Here is a 22899-nt window from a genome sequence, read left to right on the forward strand (position 1 = left end):
ATGATGTTGCAGCCCCTGGTAGAAAAATACAGCCAGAATGGATCTGTTGCACATCTCTGTTCTGGATTCTCCTTTAGTTCACAGGTTATTGGTCAACAGAAAAGAAGGTGTGGCCACACAAAGCCAACTTCAGGCTGCTCTCCTAAATGGAGCCTCAGCAGTTAGGTTCCCTAGGTCAACAGGCAGTTCTCTGCTTTTTTCAGGGTTAAGAGCTGTCCTCGGGAGCCCTCCTTGGAGCTGGGAGCCCTTTTCTGCACAGAGCAGTGGGAAAGACAGCAGGTGGCAGGGGTGAGGTGGGAGGGGGCATGCAGGGGCTGAGCTTCTGTCTCTGTTCATGATGTGTCTAGATTCAAGTTTCTGCATCTTGTGGTTGGGGATTAGTGGTTGGCCCCACCCACACTTCACAGGTCCTTCCAGCTACTTCCAGGGGCTTGGGGAAGGTATAGTGAGATGCTTGAATTGACTGGGAGACCTAGGGAAGAAGCCTGGGCCAGCCCCAGGCAGAGTTTGTTGGGCAGGATTGCTGGGGTGGGGATGGTGGCATTTGCCACACAGCACGTTGTCCACACCCAGGTATCCTGTGCAGATGGTCCGTGCAGCCACCTGCAAGCAGACACTTCCCTCTTACTACTACCACCCGGTAGAAGGCTGGGTAGGCTTTCAGACCCACTGCCTCCATGCAGGGTTTTGCTCACTGGGGCGGAAGGAACACCAGCCCCTCCATTTCAAATCCTTAATATCAGCAAAGGTGTAGGTTATTTGTGAGTTGTTATGAAAAAAAAAATACTATGTTGAATTTTTGTGAAATTAATTTTATTTCAAAATTCAGTAAATTTTGAAATAGTTCATTATGAACGTGTCATTGTTAAGATGAAGTGCTTCTTTAAAGTGAAGTATCGGTTGTTAGGTGATCTTGTGTGTTTGTCAGAGGGCTGCGGCTGGGTCGGCAGCAAGGCTCACCTGCTGTGGTAACTTTTTACACCAGTGACTTTGGGACCGTGTTCCTCTGAGCTTCTGGGGCTGGAAGGGGGGTGGGGGGCAACCTGGCCAGCCTTTCCTCTGCCTCCCACCCAGCAGTTCGGCTTTGCTGTGATGAAAAAGCATTTACTCTCTTGCCTTTGTGAATATGCAGATTGCACTGTTTTCAGGCCTACAATCCCTGCTCTGATTCAACAGTGTGTGGAATGCTGGCCCCGAGCCCTAAGCTGGCATCTCCAGTTAATTGCACAGTGAGTTAGCCAGAGGCAGAAATGCTTTTCAGACACACTTAGAAACAGAAGGAATGAGGCAAAGGAACGGATGCTGCAGTCTCCCAGATCACAAGGCCTGCTGGGATTGGACTGGTCTTTGACTTAGGAACCCATGACCCCGAGGGGCTGATGGTCTGACCTGGTAGGTGGTAGGCTCTTCCTCAGGTAGGCTCAGACTTTCTCTGCCAGGGGTTGCCATCATCTGGAAGATTTTTCCAAAGGGAGAAGTTGGTGAAAGTGGAGAACTGCAGTGATAAATGTGGAAGTCTGGAAGTGAATGTGTCAAGAGATTGGGGCAGGAAGAAGAAAGGTTGAGAGGTGTCACCCATCCATCCCAGCTCTTGGGAAACTGAGTATGCGGCTTTTGAAGTCCATCCTTTCAACCTGTAGCTATAGCTCAAGTACATGTAACGAAATCTAAAGTATGCATGTATATACCTAGGCACACTCTTGGGAGTTGGAGGGGACAGGCGTTGGATGGACCAAGATACTTGAGACAACAGGACTGGCTGATTTCAGGAAATCAAGTTGGGGTCAGGTAGGTTGGGCATTCAGGTGAGTGTGCAAGGGAGCTGTATTTACAGCAAGGCAGGGTCTGTGTCTTCCTTTCCCTGAAAGCAGCCAGTGATCAGAGCGGGAAAAGCATGGCCATGTTGGCGGGTGAAGCGGTCTGCCCTAGGTGAGGTGTCCATGATGAGACCATCTCTTCCAACTTCACGTGACTTGAAAACCAATCATTCAGGCCAGAAACCATACAAGTGTGTTTTGGTGAATGAGGCGAGGGAGAAGGGGTGTGCCGGGAGCCCCAAAGCTGACATTCTCCAACATGAGCTGTCTTCCCGGGGCCAGCTGGGTTGTACTCCCTCGATGACCCCCTGACAGCCCAGCATTGTCTGAGATATTTGGGAATCATGAAGCATTGGCAGCCCACACCCTCCCGCCACTGGCCCCCCCCTTCCCTCTGCCTTCTGATTGTGGGTTTTTCAGTGTGTATTATTGGGGACAGAAGGGTCCACGTGTAAGAAAAGACTGAAATGTGCTGTGCCGTGATGATGCAATGACCGGCATGCTAGAGCTGAGTGCAAGGGCCACGGGCAGAAAAGAAATTGATTTTTGAAAGGGATCGCCTACAGAAGCCACTTGGACCCCACACGTGTCTTTGTGTTGCACCAGGAGGTCACTCTTCTGTAGGCTGCCCCCGTGGCAAGCCCAGTCTGCTCTGAATCTGGGGAACTGGGCCCGGCTCATAAAACATCCCCGTTCAGTGGTAAAAAGCAGGCACACAGGGTTTGTCCTGGTCTCTTTGCGTCCCGGCCCAGAACAAAGTCTTTGCCACTGTGGTGACTAGATCTGTACTCGGGGTGTCCGTGGTATAGAGGACCGTTATTCCTGGATGATCACTGTTCTTTCTGGGTGTGGGGTGGTGACTCTCAGAGACTTGGCCTAAGGCAGGGACGAACAGAGCGGACCTCGGAGAGCATCTTTCTGCTTACTAGCATTTGAGATTATAAAAAATTATCTTTTAATCAAAATTTCCAAAATAAAGTAAGTGATTTCCCCATCCCCCAAGACGCAAGAAGTCTGGCTGGATCTCCCTCAGGCTTACACCAAGTCACATGGAAAAAAAGCATGAAGCGGCTGCGCAAGAGAAAAGAAGGTCCGGAATGAGGGCAGACGTGGCTCTCATGCCTGGAGCGAAAGCCAGGGCTCGCACTGAGTTTCCAGGCCCGGCTTCGGGGCCACTCCATTGGGGGGAGGTGGGCTGGACCCAGCTGTGACGGACAATGAGTACATGAAGGCAACCGACACAAGTGTCAGCCTGGAAAGCAGGAGCTCTTGGTTCCGCAGCGTTCCCCAGGAAACATGGCGTGTAGCTGGGCACAGAAATGATTCCTTTACACAGCAGCGTGTGTTCTCACCGTAGCTCAAGGCATAAATCATACTTCCCAACGAAAAACCCCAATCTGGTTAGCAGCGCATACCTTATACTAGGAAACTTGCAAGAAGGCCAGTGTTGAACCACAGAGCAGATACAGGTTTTGCTTTTGTCCGTGAAAATGTACAGGGCGCCTGCTTGGGGCTGCGGTGTGAGGACTCGGCGGTGCTTGGTGGCCCAGGGCTCTGCCCCGGGCTCCTTCATACCTCGCCCACCCACACCACTGTGGTCCCCCGCTTTACGCCCGACACCTCACACCGCAGAGCGTTTTGTCTCCCGTTGACGAGAAACAGAGACTCTTGGGCGGGGATGAGCAGGAACTGTCCGAAGAGCCCGCTGTCCCTCACGATCCTGCGGGGCCCTCCCCAAGGCCATTGGGGCCCCGTGGGCGGCTCCTTCAAGTTCTTGAGCATGCCCGTCTTCCCCGTGGACAGCTCCAGGAACAGCAGGTCTGGCTCTGTCTCCAGGGGGGCGTAGATGTAGTACTGATCGCCGTGGGTGAAGGAGTGCTGGAAGGCCACGTCAGAGATGCCCTGGCTTATTTTCAGGCTAGAGAGAGTCTGGATCTCCCCCTGCAGCGTGATCTCCTGCACGTGCAGCTGGGGGCTGGTGGCAGCAGTGCTGACCACAAAGCGCCCGTCGGGGGACACGTGTGGGGTGCCAGTCACGTCCCCATTGGGGCCGAGCACGGAGTCCGTGACGCTGTCGAGCAGCAGCTGGGGGGCGGCAGAAGCGGGGCCATCCTGTTGGCACTGGATGAAGAAGTAGCCGCCCAGGTGGGTGTGGGCCATGGCCTGTGGCACGCAGCCGTGGCTCTGCAGGCTGATGGTCTTGAGCAGCACCAGTGTTTCCAGGTCAACTTTGTGAACTGCGGGCTCAGACTTGTTGAAGATGAAGCCGAACCTGCGAAGGGAAGAACTGAGGTCAGGAGGGGCTCTGTCATTCCTCTAAAGGATTGCATCCATTCTCTTCCCTTTATCCTAATCCTTCAGTGCGCTAACAGCTTCTTAATTAGATGTACCATCCTGCAGGGCCTGGCTTCTTCAGTCATTCATCTACGAGGTGAAAATGAAGGCAGCCGCATTACAAATGCTCCTCGATTTCTGCTCTCATAACACGCACTCATCTCTAGAAATGGTAAAGGAGGAGCATAAAAGTGCCGTCAATAGCTTCTCCCTTTGGGATGCCTTCACATCAGCTCCCCTGAGGCCTGCTGCCAGCTGGGAAGTGGGGGCCTGTGCCTGGAGGGAAAAGAGCCCCCGATCGCCTGCCAGAAGGAGGACGGCAGAGGTGGGCTTGCTGCTACTGTCCTCTGGACTAATCAGATTCTGAGCAGGCCCCGCAAGCCAACTCGCTTCCTCCAGCGCTCCCTCCCCCGGGGGAGAGGAAGGTGGAGGGGCAGCCTGTCCTGTGTCGGTTATGATCCCTGATCCCCTGGGGGAGGAAGCTTGGGCAGGGGGGCTGAGGACAGCTTTTACCTTTGCAGCCAGATGGCCTTGGCGTGGCCTTGCTGCCCTGCCCACTGCAGAGCCCGGGGTGTGGACGGCCTCTTAGAGCCTCTGCCATGAGGAAGAGGGCAGTTCCTTCTGAGGGCTTTTGGGAGGACTGGATCAAAGCTTGAGGGGAAGGGCCCAGCAGGCGGTAGTCGCTCACATCTGGGCTTGGTGAAATTCCCCTCTGGGGGTGGGTGGCAAGCTGCCAGAAGGCCTGACCCCAGGCAGGACTTGGCTTTGACCTGAGAGCCTCTGCCTCAATCGCTGACTGAGAGAGGCCTTTTGGTGCTGTGGATGCCTATGGGAAGAAGAGAAACATCTCCTCCACACTTCTCTTTTGAATACCTGAGTCTCTGAGTGGGGGAAATGCCCACTTAAAAGCATCTTTAAAGCATTCTTAAAGATATCAAGCATGGAAAGAGCATGAAACTCTGGTAAAGAACTTGAATGTAAAACGCCACACCCAGGTGTCGCAGAGCCTGTAAATGTGCTAGACTCCCGCCTGAATTCAGCTTCTTTGGGGGTTTTTCACCCTTGAGCAACCACCAGAATCTTAGAGGCTCCTCCCAGGTGCTGTCTACACGGTAGGGTTCATAAAGGAGCTGTTTTCTTTCTTGGGCTTGGATCAGTGGGTGGGCCTAGTTTTGCAAGTCCAGCTTCAATATATAACAATGAGTCCTTTCTTCCTGGAGAAAGGGACTTGATGTCAGACAAAAGAAAGGCACGACCTTCCGGTCTCCGTGACTTTATAAAGGGGCAGGCTGAGTCTTCTGCAGTGGTGACTTTACAGTAGGTGTTAGGGGTTGTCTGAAATGAACAGGCAGGGGGAACAGCCAGGTTGAGCTGAGGTTTGCAGGTGAGACCATAGGCCACCATTTTTAGGCTGTTCTGGATGGTTCTGGATGTTCTGGCTGTTCTGGATGAACAAGAGGCCTTGTTCCCTGGCTGGCCCTCTCCATGGCTGCTCTGGGGGCTTCTGGAAAACCCATGGGCAGTGGGCAGCAGAGAATAAGGAACTAAAAAGAGACTTGGCCTCGTATTTCATCTGACTCTTCCTGGATGTGTAAACTTGGCCTCTGTTTTAACTTCTCTAATCCTTGGTTTCTGCATGTGTAAAAAGGGGTCAAGACCACTTCTACTAGTTTCTTTGTGTCTAACAAGGAGAGGGTGGCCCATTAACCACTATTGTTTCCTTTTCTCTATAGTCCTCACCTTGAGGATGAGACTTTCTGTCCTCAGTGGGCCTCTGAGGGCCATAGGAGCTCGGTGCCTTCCTTAACTAAGGCACTTAAGGACTAGTGATGGGTCCATTTCTGTCCCCTCATGATGGAGCCCAAGGCCAGCTCAGGATGAGTGACAGAGACACAGAAGGAGCAGGTCTCACAGTGGGCAAATGCACCACATGCCGGGCTGAGTTGGATTATGGGGGCTCCTTAGGGCATCGTGGGCCTGTCTCACCTGATATGGTTGATGATGAGGTTTGTTGGAGGAATGAAGAAGTCATCCACTCCTGCAAACGGTGTGCGGATAAGGTGCTGGCCCTGGCCGGTGCTGGCTTCTGTGATCACCTATAACACAGAGGGAGGGTCCTTGTGAGGGCCCACCCAGGTAGGGGTGGGAAACCTGGAACCACCTGCACATGCTGGTAAGGCCCCTCAGCAGACAGGCTACTTCAGAGAGAGATGCCCCCAGTGTGAGAGAGGGGGGCAGGAGCAGAGCAGGGACTCCCCCTTTGGGGGAGAGGGGCAGTACAGGTATGGATGCCTGAATCACTCCCTCCTGTGCAGGCAGGTCTGACCCAAAACTGGGCCCACACATCACCAGCCCCTGATGGCACAGTGGGGACCATGTTGGAGCTTCTGAGAGAGGTCCCCAGAAGAGAAAGATCACTCTGCTCAGAGACCACTTCCCCTACAACTGAGAATCCCATCTTCTCAGCACCCAGGCCACCCTGGGAAGAGAGGGAGTGAGCTTTTCAGTCATGAAAATGTTAAATGGTGCAAGTATTTACTGCTTCCTTATTTTCCTTTGATGACAGGTGCGTGGGCCCATTTGTTGGGCATCTCTATCATAGACTGCTCACAGAGGTGTTCTATGGGAATTGTGACTCCATGGTTTATTGGAGAAAGCAGGAATCCTGCAGAAATGCCATTCAAAGATGCTGCTCAAGCCATTTAGATGCCTTGCAGTTAGAATGCTGGGGATGGGGTCTAGTTGCACAACGGACCTGCTGTGAGAAATCAAGAGTCAGGCCCCGTGTTTTGTACACATTGGTAGTGACAGAGCATAGCTGCCTCTGTTTCCCTTTCTTCTTTTGTACCACTTTCTCTGTGGGGTTGGCAGGAGGCAGCCGGAGCCATTCTCTGCTGTGGACAGTTCCTGCTGGGCCTGTGTCAGGGAAGGGCACGGTGGCAGTGCAGAACAGAGGCGAGTGATGTCGGAGATTAGGTGGGAAGAGAGCAGTGTGGAGGTCCTGCCAGAAAGCCCGCTGTGGTCAGGCTGAGCACATGTCTATCAGCTAACACAGCCTTGGGCATGGCCAGGCCAGAGACACCATGCTCAACAACCTGTGTCCCCTTTCCTTCTTCATGTGCTTGTCAGCCTCCAATTTCTAGGCCATTGCCCTGAAACGTGGGTGGCCCACAGCCAGATGAGGCTGAAGGCCCACAAGGTCAAGCCCAGACCCTCTGAGCGGGGGGGTGGGGGTGGGGGGGTGGGGGGGGGGGGTGGGGGGGTGGCTAGACTGTGAACACAGAGCTGAGACACTTTCTCTGATCTTGATCATATGGCTGTGCTTACACGGTCCAGACTTCTGCAGCCTGAGGCTGAGGACAGTCTCTGTTGGGGCTTCGGTAACTCCCGTGGCTTGGAGTTCTGGATGCTTCTATCTTTTAAGAATAGGACTGCCTTCTGGCTCTTGCTTTTATGGGGAAACAAACAACACCTGGCCTGCCTCCTCAGGCAGGGTTGAAGTTTGAGTCTTTTCTGGATCATGCTTCCTGGGGGGGTGGAGGTGGGAGGGGGTAAGCAGAGAGGATGCCGGACAGGAATGAGGAGGGCTGTGATTTTCAGCCTTGGGGCAGCTCTAAAGTTGTCACACCGCATTAGGTTATTTTTCTGTGATTTTTTAGAATGGCCAAATGATACTTCCATGGCAAGTCCATGGAAAAACACTCTTGGTACTGGGCATGAAAATATCAGCATTAGGAAACTGGATCATGGGAGTGTCTAGGGGAAAATGCCAGAGAATTCCAAGAAGCCACACAATCACTGCTTGATCGCAGGCCTGTCATTTTAGCTTCTAATAGAGATGGAAAATTACAGGCTGTCAGCGGTCAGTGTCATTCACGCTTCACCACTCTGACACCCTATATTCAGAGGTTACTTCATCAAAACGCAGTACCACGGGCCATTGAACTCATGTGGGTGTGACCACCTCATTTGTCTGACGAGTTGTGAGTTCCTTCTTGGCCTTGCATCCTGGCACGTTCCCCCGCATGTTAGTGTCCAAAAGATAATTGTCCAACTCCTTAATTTTGCTGGCTCTGTGGGCTTGCTTCAGGAGCCCACATATGGAGACGTACATATGTGGCTAGATATCAGGAAATGTCACTTGATAGTTCACGTGGGGTCCTGAAGGCTGAGCATCTCTCTAAGAGGGTAGACAAAACCAGGTGAAAAGGGAGGCTCAGCTGGGGGGTGTGGGGGTCTGGGACTGGTGGGCCAAGGAGTGATACGGAGGATTCAGGAAGGTGCCAGCCAACACTGGCTGCTGAGGGAAGGGCTTCATTTATAGAAACACCTTCATGTAGTCCAAGCAAAGTTCTGTTTAACCAGTTCCTTAGTGTTAGGTATTGAAAAACAAAGTTTTTGTCCATACCCATGGACAAAACTTCCATAGCCTTTGGAAGTCAAGTTGCTGGATTCAAAAAAGCATTGTTTTGAGGCTTTTGGTTCTCCTTTCCAAATTGTGCACCCCAAGGGCTGGGCCAGTTGACATTTCCAGGAGTTTTTGCGAGTAGTGGTTTCTTTAACCCTAGCCCATAGGGATGAAGGTAGGTTTATTCAATGTGGTCCCTTTCTTGTTAAAGTGCAATGCCCAGACTCTGCACTTGGGATGCTGGACGTTGTGACCTAATTCCTGATTGTAATAGTTGTGTTTGGCCATTTAGGCAAACTTTGCTCTTGGTTTTTGGGAAATAGTGTTCATTATATTTAAGAAATTGCCTTTTTGTGTTTTTAATTATTTCATTGAGAATGTCTGCTGTATTTAATTCAGTGCCTTTTCAGGATTTATTGAAAATAATAGTTTTTTTTCCCCCTTTTGTTAAGAGAATGTTGACTGATTTCCTGAGAGTGAACCATCATCGTATTCTGGGACTTTGTTCCCTGCATTTAGATGCACTGCTGGACTCTGTTTTTAATACCATGTTTAGAATTTTGCTTCTGTATTCCTAAGTGACATTAGCCTACAGCTTTGTTTTTTTTACACAATTTTTAGTCAATTTTCATAATTAAAATTTGCTGGCTATTTAAAACAAAGAAGCTGCACATTATCCTCCCTGTGGTCCGAGATAGTTAAATAATATTAAAAATATATTTTGAAGGTTTGATAAAATTCAACTGTTTTTCTGTGGTAGCTCTTCAATCTTTAAAAAAACCCTGTAATTATTATTCTATTATGGGCTTCTGTTAGGTCAGTGTTTACTCCCAGCGTGGGGCTTACACTCATGACTCCGAAATCAAGAGTTGCACGCTCTACTGATGGAGCTGGCCAGGTGGCTACATTTTGTAAGCTATCATCCACTTATTTTAGGTTTTAAAATTTGCTGCCCCAGAGTTGCCATGTATTAATTTCCAGTTATTTTTATCCTCCTGTATCTGCAGTAATACTCCTTTTCTCATGCCTCATTTTATATATTCGTTCTTTGTTCCTTTACCAGGCTTGTGAAGGATTTCTCTGTTTCTCTTTGTTCTTTGGTTTTGTTTATATTAATTTCATTCTTCTCCTTGTCACTACTCTGTTCTTGTTCTCAATTCTTAACACAAGTACTTCTTCAGGCTTTTAAGACCCAGACACTCCATGTCTACAGCCTTCTCTGTCTCCTGTTGGTCTTGATGTAGAATGATCGCTTTACTATTGCCTTTGAGAGTGTTTCTAATTTCCCTTTTAGCTTCCTTTTTGATCCAGTAGTTATATAGGAGTGTCTTCTTATTAGGTTCTATTTTAATTGTTTCTAATTCATCAGCTAATGTTGCTTATAACATCTACTTTTACAAGATTGGTTAATATCCTTTGTGGTTACAGATAAACCTATTCGTATGTGGACATGTGAAAAAACTGTTCTGCAGATGAAAGGTGTATATTAAACCAAGTTGCATTGTTAATCAATTTTCCCATGTCATTCATTCATGTCCTTTGGACAATTTAAGTGCATGTTAAATTAAGTTCTCCTTGTATTATTTTCTCAAGTAGGTTTCATGTCCAGGGCAGAGCCCAATGTGGGGCTTGAACTCACAACCCTGAGCTTAAGACCTGAGCTGAGATCAAGAATCAGACTCTTAACTGACAAATCTACCCAGGTGCTCCAAGTTCTCCTTGTATTTTTAATTGCTCTTGTTTGAGGCCATTTAGTTGTTAATGTTGCTTGATAACTATAGGCTACTGGAGACATAGTAGAGACATAGTATCTGTTTGCTGTTTTTAGTGCTGGTGACCTTAAACCCTACCTTGCCTGATACGCACCAGTGGAAATATTAATATATTCTTGTTCACCTGTCCTCATTCAACCTTTTATTCTGTTTCATGTGTGTTTTTTTTTAAATTTTTTTCAACATTTATTTATTTTTGAGACAGAGAGAGAGCAGGAACAGGGGAGGGTCAGAGAAAGAGGGAGACCCACAATCTGAAACAGGCTCCAGGCTCTGAGCTGTCAGCACAGAGCCCGATGCGGGGCTCGAACCCACAGACCGTGAGATCATGACCCGAGCCGAAGTCGGATGCCTAACCAACTGAGCCACCCAGGCGCCCCCATGTGTGTTTCTTATAAACAAGTTAGAGTTTTCTTTGTTCCTAACAAAGTCTGATCATCACAGCTTTTAGGAGAATTCAGTTGATCACATTTGGAATAATGAGATGCTCACTTCCCAACTACTACTTCCAAACAGCATTCTCCACACCTTCTCTTACCCCAATAAGATATTTCTAAGTATTTTTACTCCCTCCACTTTCCTCCACTCCATGCAATTATTTTTACTGAATTAATTTATCTTCGGTTATAGCCTGGCATCAGGATTTCTCTTTCAGCCTGTCTATCCTAATTCAAACATACTTATTTAGAACTTGTTACACATTTGCAGAGAGCCTGTCTTCCTCCATCTTAGCTCCTCCGTGGGTTCATTCTTTACATCAGTCTCCTCTTGATCTTTCTTCATCTGGTGTTTGTCTGGGATCCTTTCCTCAAATCTGTTGCTTAGAGGGTGCAGGTGAGTGATACACTCTCTGAATTCTTGCACATACTGTATCTTTGTTTTGTCCTGCCAGGTAAAGGATATCTTAGCTGGGAATAGGATTCTTGGATCTCAGCCATGTAGATGCCATAGTCTGCCAGCTCCTGTTACAGGTGAGAAATCCACTGCCACTCTCATGTTTTCTCTTTTACAGATAACCTATGAAACCATGTGTTTTTCAACTCCTCTGCCCTGTTAAATTAGGCAGTCATTTTTGGTTTCAGCAAAAAAAAAGTCTTGGTGACTCCTCCCCTTGAATTACCTTAGAGGCTTTGTTGGAGCTGCCAGAGGGAGGGCCAGTAAAAATTACAATTTCCCTGGGCTTAGGCTCTGCTCTGAATGACCTTTATTCAGGCTTCTAGACACTGTAATGGATTTTTTGGTCATCTCACTGGGGCCCACGTTGATGGCATCCATCAAATGACAATAGTTTCAATTTATAGGAGATGAAGTAGTGTCTTCCCCCTGGCCCAACCGTGCAGAGGTAGGCAGGTATTCCCCTGGAGGAAGCCTCTGTAGACCCAGCTGTCCCTTTGCTCTTACCAGTCTTGAGAACAGGGTGAACTTGACTCCATCTGCAGCCCTTGTCAGCTGGGGTTCTGAGAGAGAATGAAACCCTAATGTGCTGAGGCATCCACTGTATGAAATGAATTAACTTCTGTGCATCTAGAATGGTTCTATGTAGATCTTTGGGACAATGCAGGCATTCAACTCACTTTTTTTTTTAGGGTTTAATTCTGTAATGCATCCCTGGATGAGAAAGGCAGAGCCAGGCACGCCCAACACAGGGGTGATGTTGACCTTCTCTGACAGGTGGAGAGGGGGGATCCCACAGAGCTCCTGTGACCAAACTCTTTCAAAGAGGAAGCACAGTGCAGTGGCTGAGTATTGGGCTGCAGAGCCACACTGTCTGGGTTGGGACATGGGCAAATTAGTGAACTTTGCTGTGTCCTAGCATACTGTAAGCACTCAGTAAATGTGCTTCCACTTATGGACATAACTACTGCTCCTACTTTTCCTTCCTTACAGGCTCACATCTAGCACATGCTTTGACACTGTTTTCCAGCCTGCCCAGCTCAAGGTGAAGAAAGTCCTGGATCAGGAGAGGTGGGGCCTGGAAGCCACATTCTGGTTGTCCTGACATCAGAATCTTATCCATCATCAGTATTATCTTTTAAAGGTAGGCCTGGCTGAAGACACCTTGTGAATTGCCTGTGAGGGGCTTTGGCCTAAGGTTGTTTCCTACTTCCTACTCTCTCCTCAAACCTTGATGGATAGGTTTTTGGATAAATGTGATCAGCTACCTAGGGAAGCAAGAGACATTATTAGACAGGATAGTGTCCTCTGTTCCTGTGGGGTGTCAGTTTCTACATGTTCAACATACCTGGAGGCTTGGTTGGGACTTGTGCACATCCCCCCAGCTCAGGACCCACACTTGGTCATGAGACTTGTCATAGGACAGCTTAGCTGGCAGAGGGTCCACACCTATGGACTTGAAAAAAAAAATAGGCACAAGTGGGTCATCATTATTATCAGCTGACACAGTGGTCATTTCTTGGCTTTGTGTAAATGGCCTTCCTGCCCAGGTGAGTGGATAGCTAACCTAGCATTGTTGGCAGTGAGCCTGCTTGGGAAGCCAGGGCACAAGCCTCTTTCTGGGTTTGTCTTTAGAGGCATAAAACCATTGTCAGTAATTTAATTCCTTTTATAAACTTTGTGCATGTTTTACTTAAAGGGGACCAAGACCGTCTTGGCAAAAGTCTAAACCCAGAGGCTTTACGTTTACCACTCAGGAATCAGCTGCAGGACCCTCCGGCCACCACTCCTAGAAACGTTTTGGAGACTCTAGAACCCTCAGTGTCTTTGGCTGTTCTGTTCTTTGGCTGAGATTCTGGTGAGTTGGCCCTTCCTTCTGTGTCATCTGAGACTGACTTAGAGATCATCCATTATCACCTGTCTTGTCTCTTTGCACAGCCTCTATTTGTACATCCTTTAGCTGGAGGCTCTGGGACCCAGATTGTAGGATTCAGGCAGACATTTTTTTTTTTTTTTAACTGCTGTAACTGAAACTCTATTATCCTTGGAGAACAGAGCTTCCCCCATGGCCCTCTCAAATGGAGACTGTTTTCTGCTTTTTATAATGTAGTTGTCTAAGTTCCAGAACTCTCCTCCATGATGCTCATACCCCTAGACTATGACCCTTGCTCTTCTTGTCATTGGCCTCCATCCTGGCCACTCCCTGTGTTCATTAAAGATGTCACCCTTTCGGGGGGAGAAACCCACCTCTACCCCCATTGGTCAAAGCTTCTCTGAAGAACTGGCTGTGGAGTCCATGATCCATTTCTCTTTAATATTCCCATCAAGTTTCTGTCTTCATCACTCCACTGACCTGTTTGAAGACCTTTGTGTCAGATCACTTTGTGATCCTCCTCTTTTTTGACATGTCAGCAAGATTCCACATGGTTAACTACTCCCTTCTAGGAAGCTTCTCTTCTCTCAGCTTCCCATCTCCCTAGCTTCCCTTCCTCATTCTGATTTCAAAATGTTGGCATGTTTCAGGTCTTCATCTTTGACCACCTTCTCTGTGTCTACATCCTTTCTCTGGGTGAGTTCATCTGATTCTATGGCTTCAGATAACTTCCTGTACTCTAATGACTTTAGAACTCATTCCTCTGTTGATGACCTCAACTTAACAACTACAAAACCGAACTCTTAATTTTGTCACTCCATGCTGACCTAAATGTCTTCTCCATTCGTTATCATCTGTGGAGTCCCCTTTCACTCTTTTGGCTCTAATTTAAAGCCCTTGGCCCCTGAAGCCTCTTCCTACATTCAAGTACTGCAGGTCCTTTGTTCATATCTCCACCTGCTCCTTTTTGTTCCCAGCATCTGCCAGCTTCCTGGTTGCTTTTCTTCATTTGCTAAAGGCTCCAGGATCTGGCACTGTCTTCCTGTACCCAGAGCTTAACCCACCACCAATAATACCATCTTGACATTGTCTCTAGTTTCTTCAACTCTTTTAAAAACTCTCTTGATTATGCATTCTATTTGAGTTACCCCATTTGTCTGCCTTCTTCACAGCAAAACTTCCCTAGTGTTTGGACTGTAGCCGCCTCTCTCCTTTCTATTTACACTTCTCCAATCACATTTCACATTCTCATTCTGAGGTGGTATGGAGTAGCAAGCAGACTGAAGAGCTAAACCAATAATCTCCTAAATTCACAACAGTGTTCTGAAGTCTTAATATGCTGAGGAGCAAAGGTATAGAAGGGAAAAGATACTGAAGAACATACCAGGCTCTTAGTTAAAAATCCTGACGGGCTAACTTCTAGGTCTAGGAATAAATCAGAAGCAGAGTAAGCCTTAAAAAATTCAGTTCAGGCTTGATTCAACTTAGCACTTGATTAGACTAAAATGATTCATTCTCTACTCTCTCTGCCTAGCAGAGGAAGATGACAACCATCTCAAGTCTTTTTTTTTTTTTTTTTTAATATATGGAGTGTCTGGCATTTAAAAAATTACTAGACATGACTACACAGACTATGTGATTAAAAACTACATATGAAAGACAATAGAAAGACCCATGGGTGACCCATAGAAACATAATTACAATTTTATATATTTAAGTAGAAATTACAAAAGTGAAAAATGCAATACCTGGAATTAAGATTTCAATAATTAGGTTCTGTTAAATCCGTATTAGACATAGCAGAAGATAGGACTAGTGAATTGAAAGACAAATTGATAGAACATACTCGAAGCACAAAGAGACTAAAAAGAATGGAAAAGAGTGAAACAGACATGTGGCATACAGTGGAAAGATCTTTTTTTTTTTTTTTAACAGTTTCTAAAGAAGAGGTAACAAAGAATTCCAATCTGATGAAAGGTATCAATCCACACAGTCAAGAACCACTAGGACTTCCAAATCAGAATAAATACAAAGAATACTGTACCTGGGCACATCACAGTAAAACTGCTAAAGACCAAAGAGAAAATCTGAAAAGCAGTCAAAATAAATGATACACGACCTTCAGAAGGGTGACAATAAGACTGACAGGTGACCTATTAACAAAAACAGTGGAAGACAAGGTAACAGCATCTTAAAATGCTGAGTATAATTTACCAAGGTAGAATTCTATATCCAGTGAAAATAGTTTTTAAAAATAAAAGGCAAAGTTATTTTTAAACAAACAGAAACTCAGGATGTGTTGCCAGCAGATCTGCACTAAAAGAACTATTAAAGAAACTTCTTCATTTACAATGAAAATGATCCCAGACAGAACTGTGTGCTTCAGGAATGAATAAGGAGTAGTGAGAAAGTAAATATGGAGGTAAATATAAATGACTATCAACTATACAAAATAATACTCATGTCTTGTGGGGTTAAATTATATACAGAGTTAAAACTCATTCCCACAATAATGCAAAAGGCAGGAGAGGAGTTTAAGGGGTTAGTGTTGTATGGTTCTATCATTATTAGGGAAGTGAAGTAATTTGTACAGGACTATATTGAGGCAAGGATGCATGTTATAATCTCTATGGTGGTAATAATAATAACAGAACGAAAATGTTTGACTAATCCAAAAGAAAGTAAAAAGGAGAAAAAAAGCAGAACAGTTAGGTCAAATGAGAAGACCAGAAAATGGTAGATTTAACTATATAATTGCATTAAATATAAATGGATCAAATGATCCAAGTCAAAAATGAAGATTATTATACTACATAAAGGCCGAAACCCAAATACATGGAGTTTGGAAAATTATACCATGTTAACACTAATCAAAGGAAATCTGATCTGTCTATACTTGAATTAGGCAAAAATAGACTTTCGGGCAAGAAGTATTGCCAGAGATAGAGATATTTTCTAAGAACAAAGAAGTCTTTGTCCCAGGAAGTTATTACAATTTTAAAGCAAAAGTGGTAGAATTTTACATAAATCTACAATCACAGTGCTGGATTCAACAACACCTTTCAGCAGCTGACAGACTCCGTGAACAATGAAAAAATCACTTAGAAGATCTGAACAATGCAATGAAAATACTTGACATAATTGACATATATACAGAAAACTATACCTCCCATTAGAATACACATTCTTGTAAAGTACATATGCAGCATTTACCCCATTGATCATCAGCTGGGTGATAAAGCAAGCTTCAATGAATTTTCAGGGATTGAAATGATTGAGAGTATGCTCTCTGGCCAGAAAAATCAGTAACAGAAAGTCTTCTCCTGTACTGCCTAGGAGAAACCACAACCCTGCTTATATCCAAATTTCTCCCTACAAAGACCCTGCACCTGGGCATTGCTGGAAAGTAAAACACAATCCTGCTCACATTTCGTCCAGCAGTCCTCTAACAGTTCCCTGGTCAGTTCAATCTCACGTGCAACCTTCACCTTTCTCTCCAAACCTCCAGGCTTAGTGATAATTTTCAACCAGAAGAGATGTTCATCCAACTACAACCAAATGTAATTGTCACCTATTTGTAAGCATACCTGAATAGTCTCTATTTTTCTCCTGTTACATCAAAGAATGTGCTTTTATCTAAAGCTAGCATCTCTACTTCTCTGCCCTGGATTCCAATGACTCCTGCGTACTTTAATGATGCAGAACAAAGCCAAGATGTGTGGGAGTTTTTTTTTTTATATATTTTTTTAGCATTACATACATACATATATACATAGATACATACATATGCTGTAATGTCAACTAGTCTAAAAAAGTTTCTTTGGCATGTTCTTCTAGCTACTGCCTCATTTGACTCCTTTTACTCATATTTACATCAAAACTCCCCCAAATGGTTGGCTGTATTCACTATCTCTAATACCTCAAGCTTGTATTCCATTTTATCTGCTCTTGCCAAGGTGATCCACGTGATATCAAATTGAATGGTCAGTGACATGCAAATGGTCTCTGCTATATCTGACACCACTGACCACAAACTCTTCCTTAAGGCATTCTTCTTTTGGGGTGCCTGGGTGGCTCAGTTGGTTAAGCATCTGACTTTGGCTCAGGTCATGATCTCAGAGTTTGTGAGTTTGAGCCCCAAGTCAGGCTTCCTACAGAGCCTGCTTTGGATCCTCTGGCTCCCTGTCTCTCTGCCCCTCTCCTGCTCACACAGCTTTCTAACCCTCTCTCTGTCTGAAAAATAAATAAACATTTAAAAAAATTCTTCTTTTGGTTTCTGGCATCCTCCCCTTGTCCCCCGCAGCCCCCAATTTTCTTCGTACCTTTCAGGCTACTCCTGCTTGGTCTCCTTGTTGGCTTCTTCTCTCCTTCCTGATCCTTAAGTGTTGGAGTGCTTCAGGGCTCCAACCTTGACCTCTTCTCTATGGATTTAGCAGTTTGTATGGTGATGATACCCACACTGACATCTCTGGCCTAGACCTCACCTTGGACTCCAGACCCGTTTATCCAATCGCTTGACATCTCTGCTTACATTTATAACAGCACTTTAAACTTAACAGACCTAAATCCAAATGCCTAATTTTCCTGTCTACCTCTTCCAGGGCATGCACCTTCTACCTGGCCCTAAATCTCTATATGGTACATTCATTTCCTATTGCTGTGGTAACACCTTACTACAAACTCAGTAGCTTAAAACAACACATATTTGTTTTCTTACAGTTTTGGAGGCAGAAAGTCTGAAATTAATTTCACGGGGCTGAACAAGTATGTCGGCAAGGCAGTGCTCCTTCTAGAGGCTCTGGGAGAGAAAGTGTTTTCTGGAATTTTCCAGCCTTGAGAGCTGCATTTCTTAGCTCGTGGCCCCTTCCCTCTTCTTCAGAGCCAGCAGTGTGCTTTAGTGCTCACATTGCCTTTCTCTGATAAGGATACTTCCACTTGGATTCAGGGCTCCACAGTAGAAATCCATAATGTAATTTTATCTGCCGACTACCATTTGCCATATAAGGCGATGTTCCTAGGTTCTGGGGTTTAGGAAGTGGCCATCTTGGGGCCATTAGTCATTCCACCACACACCATCCATGGCATCATTGTTCTACAATGTTTTTTTTTTTTTTTTTTTTTTTTTTACTTTTTAAATATTTTTGAGAGAGGCACAGAGTGTGAGTGGGGGAGGGGCAGAGAGAGAGAGACGAAGTCACAGAATCGAAGCAGGCTCCAGGCTCAGAACTGTCAGCACAGAGCCCAAAGCAAGGCTCGAACTCATGAGCTGTGAGATCATGACCTGAGCAGAGGTTGGATGCTTAACCCAGTGAGCCACCCAGGGCCCGTTTACAGTTTCTCGATTAAAAAAACAAAAACCAAAAACCCAAAACAGCCTGCCTCCTGTCTCTGAAAATTTATATTCAACTCAGCAGAAATCTTTCCACATTGAAAATCTATCAAGAATCTGATCATATCTCACCATCTCCAATGCTGTCTGCACCTCTTGCCTGGATTATTTTAGTAGCCACAACTCTGCTCTGCTTTGCAGTCTGTTCTAACAGAGCCTATTTTAAAATCTAACTTTAAAATTTAAAAATCTCTTTAAAAGACTGACTCTTTAGGGGTGCCTGGGTGGCTCAGGCAGTTAAGCATCTGACTCCTCATTGTGGCTCAGGTAATGATCTCACAGTTCGTGAGATTGAGCCCTGTGTCTGGCTCTGTGCCAACAGCATGGAGCCTGCTTGGGATTCTCTCTCTCTCTCTCTCTCTCTCTCTCTCTTTCTGTCCCTCCCCTGCTCATGTGGGCTCTCTAAATAAATAAACATTTAAAAAAAGAAAAGACTGATTCTTTAAAAATATAAATCAGAGTAGGTCATTCCCCAGATGAAAACTCTTCATGGCTTGGGCCTTGGTTTACCCCTATCTTCATAGCACCCCAGTCTCCACCTTCTCACTATACTCTAGCCCCAATGGCCTTCCTTCTGCTCCCAGAATGGAAGTCCCACTTGACATTTATATCAGAATCTATTCATCTCCAGAGTGAGGACCAGTTTAAAAGAGTCTTGTAGGGTGTATGGGTGACTCAGTCAGTTAAACGCCTGACTTGGGCTCAGGTCATGATCTCACAGCCCCCCAGGAGTTTGTGAGTTTGAGCCCCCCATTGGGCTCTGTGCTGACAACTTGGAGCCTGGAACCTGCTTTGGATTCTGTGTCTCCCTCTCTTTCTGCCCCTCCCCCACTGGTGTTTTGTCTCTCAAAAATAAACGGTAATAAAATTTTAAAAGAGTCGTCCAGTTCCTCTGTCACATTTGACCTGTAAATAGCTTTTAGAATTTATAGCTCTCTAAAATTATGAATTATGGTCTGACAGACTAGAATATAAGTTCTAGGACTTCACTGCTCATTCATGGCTATTTTTCAAGAACCTAGAACAGTGCTTGGTCCATAGTAGGCAATAAATACTGATGAGTAACTGTACAGGAACCTTCTTTGCTCCCCCCTGCCCCTTGCCCCTAGTCTGACTGCCTCTTGTAGGAGCTGGGGAATGTGCAAAAAGCCAAGAGGAATGTGGCCGCTGTGCCCCAGAACCGGAAGCCCCCCTCACTCCCTTAGAGAGACGTACCTGTAGGACTTTCTGGGCTTGCACATCAACCACGAGGACTCTGTTCAGTGCTGGCTGGGCCACGTATATGTACCGGTGCCTGATGTTCACTGCCGATGCCCACTGGCATGACTGGGTGCCATTTCCTTCCACTTGAGGACAGATTTCTTCCTGTGAAGGAGATAGGCTGCCATACATCTTCTTAATCCCTCATTCCCCCCTGCCAGGTGTGGGTTCCCTCTCCCTTAACCCTCCTCTGTCCCTCTCTTAGAATCCACAGACATGGCACATGAGTCCTCCCATGTCACCAGCTTCACTTAACCTTCAACTTTCATCCCCTCCCACATGTGAGGCTGTAACTCCATTTGTTGGGTTTTTCATCCGCAGCCTCCAGGCCTGTCTTCTTCTCTCTTGCATGTGAACCTCTCCCTCTCTGCACCCCCATCACAGAGAAAACTTCTTTCAGTGGCCAGACTTCCAAAAGAGTGACCTACTCTTTCTTCTTCCTTAGCACAAAGCCAGCAGGGCTCCCACAGAGCTCTGTACTGACTTCTTGGTTATTAAATTAAGTCTGTGCCATCTTTTTATTTGAAGTTGGGACATCATCTGACAGTGTGCTATTCTGTGCTTCCTTCTCCTCCATCCCACCCCAGTGGGGGATCCTTCTCTGTTGCTTGATCCTGCTCAGTTTGCCCATCCTGAATGTCAGAACGTACAGGGGCCACTGCATGACTTTCCCTCTCTAAAATCCACTCCCTTTGCTAATCTCATCCAAACCTATAGCATCAAATACCATCTACATGCTTACAACTCCCAAATTTCTGTATTTAGTTCAACCCTCTTCTTTGAACTCCAGAATTATGCAGGCACCCACCTAGCTCTATTTGGCTGTTTGATGCATACCTCAAACTCATGAGTCCAAAATCAACTCCCAGTTTTACCTCCCAATCCTGCTCATCCCATTAACAAAATGGCAGCCCCACTGTTTTTCTTCCAGAGACCAAAACCCTTGAGGCCACCTCTGACTCCTCTTTTTCTCCGTATACCTCCAGCCCTCATCCAGGTCATACACACACATTCAGAATTTGACTTTGTCTCATGGATTCCATCTCCATCACCTTGCCTCAAGCCACATTATCTGTTGCCTGAGTAACTGCTGTCGCATCCAGGTTGTGTTTCTCGATTCCACTCTTGGTTCCTCCCCCAAATGTTGTCAACACAGAAACCGGGGGGATCACTGTAAGTCCGCCCATCTCACTCTTCCTCTTAACACCCTCTACTCTATTAATATTTCTTCTTGCTCAGAATAAGATCCAAGTCTTTCCTGAAGCCTATGGGGCCCTGCCCACTCTGGCTCCTGCTACTCTCTGAACTTCAGCCTTTCCCGCCCTTACCCACTGTGTGTGCGCACATGGCACGCTTTTCTTCCCTTGTGTCACCCTCCTGCTCTGGGCCTTGGGCGTTCATTGGCTGTTACCTTTGCTGGGAATGCCTTTCCCCAGATATATGCACACTTTATCCCCTCATATCCTTCAGGTCTTTGTCTATGGGCCACCTTATGGAGAAGTCCTCTCTGACCCTCTAACCTGGTACCACCAGGTTCTTTGCTGCGTTTATCATTTGCTACCTTCATGCATTGATTTGTCTACATCTGTTTCGTCTCTCTTCTTTCACTAGATTGCTCCTTGATAGCAGGCGATTTGTTTGGTTCACTGGTGTGTCCTTAGCACCTAGTCAAGTGCCTGTCACAGAATGGGTGCCTCAAATACACTTGTTGAATGAATACATGAGTGAAAAGGGGGACCTTGTTTTATCTTTCATGATATACATTCTCCTGTTTTTCATCACGACTCTGGTTCTATTCTGTCTCAGTCTTCCTCATGGTCCCTCTTGATCTGCCTGTCCCTTAACTATGACCCTCAGGGTTTTGTTCAGGTGCCCAATTCACACCACTCATACATACCTTTGGTGGTCTGTCTTGTTTGCCGCCCTGGCTTTAGCCAGTACCCATATGCCCATGGCTCCAGGTCTGTGTCTTTAGCTCAGAGCCACCTTCTCCAGTTCTGGCTTGGTTCTCCCATGGTCCCCCTCATACTTGGCCATCCACCCCTGAGCAGTTCCTCTACTCCCTACCTGCTCCTCTGCGAGGTCTTTAGCACCAGCTGGCCAGCCAAGACCAAGCATGCTCCCTTCTCCTGTGCGATCTGCCACAAATGAGTCACTAAGAACTACGGGGACGACCTCCTAAATCCCTGAGCTTATCTCCTTTCCAGTTCTTTCCTAAGCGACTGCAATAGCTTTGGAGCAGAGCTCTTTTTGCCTTCTACCCTTGCCACTGCCTGTCATCATGGTCACATTTCATCCTCACAATGATCCCAGTTTACATATGAGAAAACAGAAGCTGGGGAGGTTAGGTAACTTTCCTAAAGCCACTGAGGCCTCCAGTGACACAGGTGGGATCTGAGCCCAAGTGTACCTGGTTCGGAAGTCTCTGTCCTTACCTATTCCACATGCTGCTGCCCATTGGGCAACAGGGACACCTAATCCAACAGAGGGGCCCCAAAGAGGAAGCACCAACCTCCTGTTCACTTGGCATTTGTATAAGAGATTTGCTTTACTGCAACGCTCTTGGGAGGTGTTGGGCATTTTTTAGAAGAGCACACTATTATTTGGGACTGTTCCACGGCTTACTGTGGTCTTGTGCTGCCTGATACACCTGAGGACCTCTCTTACCATGTCTTGTCCTAGTTTTTTTGGAAATTTGAGTCATGGTTGGGATCTGAGCAATTTCCCTCAAGCTACAGGTTATATTATTGCAAATCTATGAGAAATTAGTGCCAATGTGGCAGGTCGCAATTATTTAAACTTAACTGCCAGAAGTTAACTAGGACCACTCTTTCTAGATGGTTTCACGACCATTACATACAAGGAAAATTCATCAGGGGTAACACTTTTAAAAAATGATTAATTTAAGTGAAATAGCCTGGAAAACAGCTGTTCCAAAGCTACAAATGTGAGAAATGCAACAGCCTGAGACATGCCAACAGCCAGCACAGCAATGCAACAAGCTGGCTGCAGGAACTTGCCTGGGCCCCGCCCACTTACTCCAGGAGCTCCAACCCCATCATGGTCACCAGTTCATTCACTGTAGGTCTTCAAGGGGAGGGCATGGGGGGGGGGCTTTAGAAGACTCTTTTGCATTAATGGCATTGTTTTAA

The 22899-nt window shown here is 46.3% G+C and overlaps 1 protein-coding gene across 1 annotated transcript in view; it reads right to left on the bottom strand.

Annotated features, from left to right (window-relative positions):
• Positions 1–2816: 2816 nt before the first annotated feature.
• Positions 2817–22899, bottom strand: part of FSTL4 (follistatin like 4) — a 209270-nt gene continuing 189187 nt past the window's right edge. The window contains exons 11-14 of the mRNA XM_042955606.1: positions 19703–19852; positions 12574–12681; positions 6138–6247; positions 2817–4089 (exon numbers count right to left, since the gene is read on the bottom strand). Coding sequence (XP_042811540.1) covers positions 3387–4089; positions 6138–6247; positions 12574–12681; positions 19703–19852 — 1071 coding nt within the window. The 3' untranslated portion in view covers positions 2817–3386. The remainder of the gene's footprint in view (positions 4090–6137; positions 6248–12573; positions 12682–19702; positions 19853–22899) is intronic.

The sequence above is a fragment of the Panthera leo genome, chromosome A1, assembly GCF_018350215.1.
Source record: "Panthera leo isolate Ple1 chromosome A1, P.leo_Ple1_pat1.1, whole genome shotgun sequence".
In the NCBI taxonomy this organism is placed as follows: Eukaryota; Metazoa; Chordata; class Mammalia; order Carnivora; family Felidae; genus Panthera; species Panthera leo.